The sequence below is a fragment of the Arvicanthis niloticus genome, chromosome 20 (assembly GCF_011762505.2).
Source record: "Arvicanthis niloticus isolate mArvNil1 chromosome 20, mArvNil1.pat.X, whole genome shotgun sequence".
In the NCBI taxonomy this organism is placed as follows: Eukaryota; Metazoa; Chordata; class Mammalia; order Rodentia; family Muridae; genus Arvicanthis; species Arvicanthis niloticus.
The window spans coordinates 50367906-50374312 of NC_047677.1; the positions used below are offsets into that span (position 1 = coordinate 50367906).

Here is a 6407-nt window from a genome sequence, read left to right on the forward strand (position 1 = left end):
TCTCAGTTTTGTGGGGAACAGCAGCGGTCAAGAAACGCAGTTTTGAGGTCGAAATCTAACATACGACCACTGAGTTGCTTTAGCGCGTCTCCAGTAGGAGGTCCTGGAGCTCCCCGAGACTGGGTGCCTCCTCCTGTCTAGGCCTGACAGAGATGCGCCTTAGCTGCAAAGTGGGAGAGAGGAGCGGAACCAAATGGTCTGGCTTCGCGTGTTCCTAGGGTCTCCCAATGAAAAGCCACCTTCTCTCGGCCGGCCTTCTTGCGGTGCCTTTCGGGAATTGTAGTCAGATCCTCCTCACAATGCTCCAATGTAGGCTAGAAGAGGACTACAATTCCCAATATGCCATGCGACAGGCGCGTGCATTGCCTATTCTAACCCCCTTTAATCTTGGCACTTTTCTCTGCGCTCTCTTCCCTTTGAGCTGCTTTTTGGCTGGGTCCTGTCTGTGAAGTTCTTCGTGTTTCTCCCACCTTTTAGAATTCTCATCCTTTATTTCCAGGCGCCAATGCGAGACATTAGCTCTGATTAGGCGACGACTGGTGACCCGGGGTGCGCGAGGGGGATCCGAGTGGTGAAGGGGTATGGGACGGGTATGAGAGAGAGTTGAGCGAGAAGTGGAGTGAAAGGAAAACCGGAGAGAAGTGAGGATCTCGGAGGCGTGGGTCTCAGTGAGAAGGGTAAGGCTGGCTGGGGAGGGGGGAAGGATCGAAAGAAATTTAGGTTGGTAAGCATGGAGGCAGTTTATAGCGGTGGACCCCAGATGAGAGCTAAGGACTTGACAGATTTGGACTGATCTGACCAAGAGGGTGGACAAGAGAGAAGCCTAGGCTCAAACAAGCATCCTTGTCACTGCTTAGGTGAACTTGAGACGTCATTGATATGCAAAACACTTTTGCAAGTATGAAACAATAAGTAATTCAGTCACTTCTCCACACCGGTGAGGATCTGGATTTGGTCCTCAGGACTATACACAAAAATGAGAATAATTCCACTCCCTGGAGACTATAGGAAGGCTGAACTTCCGGGCAGGTGTCGGATGAAAAGCCTGGTGGCCACTTGGGAGCACTTGGGAAGTGGAGGCAGATGGATCAGGGGTTCAAATCCATCCTTGGCTACATAGCAAGTTCAAGGCCATCCTGAGCTGCATGATGAAGAAGCAGAGCACGAGGGGTTTGGGAGAAATAGGTGATAAGTGGCACCAGACAGGAAAAGTACACAGAGCGAATCTGATAGATCCGGAGTCAGTGAAAGAGGCCTGGGTCATGCGGGAGTTCTGACATTTGTCCCTCTCAGGTGATGGAGATCACCCCTTCGAGGGGTGGGCTGAACCGAGCACACCTGCAATGCAGGAATCTACAGGAGTTCTTAGGAGGCCTGAGCCCTGGGGTTCTGGACCGATTGTATGGGCACCCTGCCACTTGTCTAGCTGTCTTCAGGTGAGGAGCCTTCAAACCAAGGGGGATGTTTGGAGAATATAACGGGGGTGGGGGGTGGGGGGGGAGCTGCATACTGAAATTAGTTATCACGGGGAGAGGCTTAGCCCAGTGTGACTTTACTCCAAAGTGTGTCAATCCAAAACAGAGGTTGGGGCAGTGGGACTGGTAAGGATGTGGGAGATAGCATGAGACATCTGAGAGGCAGATGTTAGGGCTCGAGAGATGGCTCAGTGGTTAAGGGCACTTCGTGAGAGGCAGATGTTGCAGGGTATCTAATCACATTGTGAGCTCCAAGATTATGAACCAGAAAAACCTTGTATTGTGGCTCAACCCTAAGCACACACCTTTTAGCCAAGGGCTAAAAAGTCAACCTAGGTCAAGACATGGAGCAACCAAGTAAACAGAAATTAGCAATACTGAGCTGAAGGATATTTAAGACGGTATGGAGAAGGAGAGGGAGCTTTTTCCTTCTGGGATGTGGTTAGAGGAGGAAAGTCAGCTGGGTGCTTTCTCTGCCTCTCTGAGCAGTTGGGAATTTTGTGTTTTAAAACAACGGGTAGATGAGGGCAGAGATGCAGGTGTGTGGTAGCTTCTGATAACCCTTGGCCTCTGAACCTTACAGGGAGCTCCCTTCTTTGGCTAAGAACTGGGTGATGAGGATGCTCTTTCTGGAGCAGCCGCTACCACAGGCTGCGGTGGCCCTGTGGGTGAAGAAGGAGTTCAGCAAGTGAGTCCTGTGCGCAGCTGGTGTGAGCTTCCTGACAGCAACATTTCTCAAATGGCACTGGGTGCACACAGAGAGGAGCTAGGGGATCGAAAATACGGCCTTTCAACAGACCCTGCCCTACTCAAGGAAAACCCTCCAGAATACACTTGCAGTGGTTTCCCTTGTGGAGGGTTGTGATCACCCTAACTAGCTGTATATTAACTAGAACAAAACAAACCAAACAAACAAAAGGACAGAGAAAGAAAGGAAACAAAGCAGCCCTCCCCCAAGTTGGGAGGTAGAGACAGGAAACCAGAAGTTCAAGGGTTACATTGTAAGTCTGATACATTGTAAGTTTGAGGCTGTCCCAGGCTTCACAGGGCCCTTTCTGAAACAAAACAAATGGGAGTGGTGGAGGAATTGACTTAAAAAACAAAACAGAGAAACAAAAAACAATTAAAACCAACTAGGTTCTCCTTAGTTGCAGTGCAGGTATCTGAGGTGAGAAACAGCTTTACTCTGCGACACTGTTACAAGGCCCACCCATTCAGAGGAGATATGGAACTCCCTTTCTATTGGTGACATCCCTACCTAACTCTGCTTCTCTCCAGGGCTCAGGAGGAAAGTACGGGGCTGCTAAGTGGCCTCCGTATCTGGCATACCCAGCTGCTCCCTGGTGGACTCCAGGGCCTCATCTTGAACCCTGTCTTCCGCCAGAACCTCCGAATTGCCCTTCTGGGTGGGTACGTCATTCCTCTCTCTTCCTGAGCTAGGCTGGGGAACTGCTTATTACACTGATGGGGAGAAGCTCCTGAGAAGCCTCCCAGACCCTCTCCCCACCCCCACTCCTTCAAAAGCTGGACCAGGTGTGGATGTAGGGTGCAGAAAATGTCCTTTTTTTTATGGTCCATGGTGTGAAGGTAAAGACCTAGGGAAGTAGACAGGGCCCCTTACTGCTGTCCATCTTGGCCACAGGGGCAAGGCCTGGTCTGATGACACAAGTCAGCTGGGACCAGACAAGCACGCCCGAGATGTCCCCTCATTGGACAAGTATGCCGAGGAGCGCTGGGAGGTGAGGAGTGGGCTTCTGGGGGCCTCTACTGTGCGCCTGTTACCCCTGGGAGCTGAGGAGCTGTCCTCTGTGCTCCTGTTCCTGCAGGGAGGTGAGCAGCAGGCCTCTGTGGGCCTCCGCTGTCCTGGAGACCCCAGTCTCCTGACCCTTTTTCATCTCTAGGTGGTCTTGCACTTCATGGTGGGCTCCCCCAGTGCAGCTGTCAGCCAGGATTTGGCTCAGCTCCTCAGCCAGGCCGGGCTTATGAAAAGGTGAGGCGGGCAGAGCATAGCCGCTCTCTGCTTGGCCATCTCCTTGTGTCTCAAATAAAGTGGGTGTGTGGGGTTAGGAGGGAGTGGAGAGAGTTGGCTGAGAGGAGAGGCCTAAGAGGGTGTAAGCAGACTCTGTAGCCTTTATAAGCTGCTACCATCATCAGCTCGCTCTGTCTCTAGCACTGAACCTGGAGAGCCACCCTGCATCACTTCCGCTGGCTTCCAGTTCCTGCTTCTGGACACGTCTGCCCAGCTCTGGTACTTCATGCTGCAGTATCTGCAGACAGCCCAGGTAAGAGCCAGGGCCTAGGACAGACACCGTGCTCACTCTGCTCAGGACCTACTGAGTACGACCAGCCCACCTTCCTGTCTCACCTCCTGTTGCTCTGCCATTTCCTTCTCAGAGTCGGGGCATGGATCTAGTGGAGATTCTCTCCTTCCTTTTCCAGCTCAGTTTCTCCACTCTTGGCAAGGTGAGTAGGGAGCTGGAGGTCAGGGAGGTAGGGAGAGGTTATGGAGGAAAACGGTAATGACCACAGAACCACCTAAGAAGGCAAGAGAGGGAGGGGACATAGGGGCTGGGTAGTGACCGGTGGGTGTGTCGTAGCCCCATCTGGCCATCTCTTCACCAGGACTACTCTGTGGAGGGTATGAGTGATTCTTTGTTGAACTTCCTGCAACACCTGCGCGAGTTTGGGCTTGTTTTCCAGAGGAAGGTATGGACACCCAGCCACTTGCCTCTGGGATAGTAGGGTGTTTGAGGTGCAGCCAAAAGTCCGAGCCAGGACTGAGTGCTTGGGTCATTTGAGGGGGAAGGTTCAAGGCTGATGGTTTCACGGGAGGGGATGGATGTCCAACAGGAGGGTGGTTACCGGAAAGAGGACCCCATCTTGCCCTGTGATCTTCCAGAGGAAGTCCCGGCGGTACTACCCCACACGCCTGGCCATCAACCTCTCATCTGGTGTCTCCGGGGCTGGGGGCACTGTGCACCAGCCAGGCTTCATTGTCGTGGAAACCAATTACCGACTGTATGCCTATACCGGTGAGTCTGGGTGGGGGTGGATTGGTAGAAAGTGGGGAGGGGAAGGACACAGGAGAAAATGGCTGCATTTACTGGGTGGTTTTTGTGGCTCCCTGGCATTTATTCCTACACCTGAGGGCGGGGCTTGATGAAGGCAGGGCGGGGCAACCTCCTCATTTCTCCTCCTCTTCCCTGGGTCAGAGTCGGAGCTGCAGATCGCTCTCATTGCTCTTTTCTCCGAGATGCTCTATCGATTCCCCAACATGGTGGTGGCACAAGTGACCCGGGAGAGCGTGCAGCAGGCCATTGCTAGTGGCATCACAGCTCAGCAGGTATCCCTGCGTGGACTGGAGGTCGGGAGAGGGGCTGTGCTTGTTCTGGTGGGCAAGGTATTCCTGTCACGGAAGCACAGCCTCAGGTCTGTCAGGGGAGGTGGCGAGTCACCTGGGTACCTGGGAAGTCATGAAGGGAGGCAGTCTAGCTCTGAATCTGTCTCACTCCACTGTTCACGGCTGCCTTATCTTTTTGAGCCTTACTCTGCTCCCAGTAAACAGCAGTCCACCTCATAGGGGTGCTGGAAGACTAGGTGTTAAGATGCTTAGCGTAGAACCTGTCCAGCAGTAAGTGCTCAAAATATGGTAGCTGCTGCTATTTTAAAGAAAAACAAGGCAAGACTATGGAGAGAACAGCTGCATCATAGAAGGGGGTCAGGTGTGACCAGTGGGAGTTGCACCTGGAAGTAAGAGCCAAACAGGCATGGTTCCTGTCAGAGAATATAGGAAGATGCTGTTTCAGTGACATTAGGTGACCGCTCAGATGACTTTCTACATTCTTGTATTTTCCTAGATAATCCATTTCCTAAGGACAAGAGCACATCCAGTGATGCTCAAACAGGTATGGATGGGTACCAAGACTCTGGAGGCTGGCAGCGTGAGCACCTACCAGCGAGAGGATGGATGAGAAGCCAGAGACTGCTTTGGGCATCTGCCTTGGTCCTATAGCCTCACCCTTGTCCTGCAGACTCCTGTGCTGCCCCCCACCATAACAGACCAGATTCGGCTGTGGGAGCTGGAAAGGGACAGACTCCGGTTCACTGAAGGTGAGTGTCTTCTGATGACCTAACCTCGGGCATTGGCTAAAGAGGTAAGGCTGGCAATTTCGCCATGATAAATGCAAAAGGGTTTGTGCATTTCATATTTGTTTCCCTACAGGGAAGGAGAGGAAAGCTGATCTTTTGATATATTAGTAGCAGGAAATATGTCCCAAATCGGTGCAGTTTGGATTAAGCTAGGTGGAGGGATAAGAGGCAGGGTAATTCAGTCTTCTCTCTAGGTGGGTTGCATGGTTTTTGTGGATCTGTTGTTTTTTCGAATGTCTGGATGTCACGGGTGTTAAGGTGAACGAACAGTCGAGTATCCGTAGAGAATTAGTCCTAAGAACTGTGGCCTGCAGCCCCTGCCTGCATGCTACTTGGAGGGGCCAAGACCACTGCAGCCCCTCACCTCCTGCCTGTACCCCCACCCCCACCCCAGGCGTCCTGTATAACCAGTTCCTGTCACAAGTGGACTTTGAACTACTGCTGGCCCACGCGCGCGAGCTGGGCGTGCTCGTGTTCGAGAACTCGGCCAAGCGGCTTATGGTGGTGACGCCGGCGGGGCACAGCGACGTCAAGCGCTTCTGGAAGCGGCAGAAGCACAGCTCCTGAGGCAGCGGGGTCCGGCCCCGGGCGGGCGGGCAGCTTTCTAACTCAGGTGTATTTTGTTTACACACCGGGACATTTCTTGTTTAATAAAATTATGGAAAAAAGCTACGCGGCTCCTGACGCCTGCTGCCGTTTTCCCGTCCAACGCGGTGCTAACCACTTCTACGTAGCCTGAGACACGAGTCTTCTACGCATGCGCCCGCGTGGCTCCGCCCACTT

The 6407-nt window shown here is 52.8% G+C and overlaps 1 protein-coding gene across 2 annotated transcripts; it reads left to right on the plus strand.

The window, feature by feature from the left end:
• The first annotated feature begins 362 nt into the window (after positions 1–362).
• Gtf2h4 (general transcription factor IIH subunit 4) lies at positions 363–6300 on the plus strand. 2 transcript variants are annotated; one of them, XM_034524962.2, is made up of 14 exons: positions 363–549; positions 1294–1436; positions 2059–2163; positions 2754–2885; positions 3118–3214; positions 3377–3465; positions 3646–3757; positions 3870–3938; positions 4098–4181; positions 4375–4507; positions 4688–4818; positions 5333–5380; positions 5507–5585; positions 6019–6297. In XM_034524962.2, exons 2-14 carry the CDS (start codon positions 1297–1299, stop codon positions 6189–6191), a joined length of 1392 nt encoding a protein of 463 aa, XP_034380853.1. In that variant the 5' UTR covers positions 363–549; positions 1294–1296; the 3' UTR covers positions 6192–6297. The 2 variants fall into 2 exon arrangements, with proteins under 2 accessions (XP_034380853.1, XP_034380855.1); XM_034524964.2 differs by having other exon boundaries at positions 535–677; positions 6019–6300.
• The last annotated feature ends 107 nt before the right edge of the window (positions 6301–6407 follow it).

What these genes read in the sequence shown, in the direction of transcription:
- Gtf2h4 (XM_034524962.2), top strand. Translation starts at nt 1,297, where the DNA reads ATGGAGATCACCCCTTCGAGGGGTGGGCTGAACCGAGCACACCTGCAA. An exon ending in ATGCCGAGGAGCGCTGGGAG is followed by an intron (nt 3,215 to 3,376) that starts GTGAGGAGTGGG and finishes TTTCATCTCTAG; the next exon opens with GTGGTCTTGCACTTCATGGT. An exon ending in ATCCAGTGATGCTCAAACAG is followed by an intron (nt 5,381 to 5,506) that starts GTATGGATGGGT and finishes CTTGTCCTGCAG; the next exon opens with ACTCCTGTGCTGCCCCCCAC.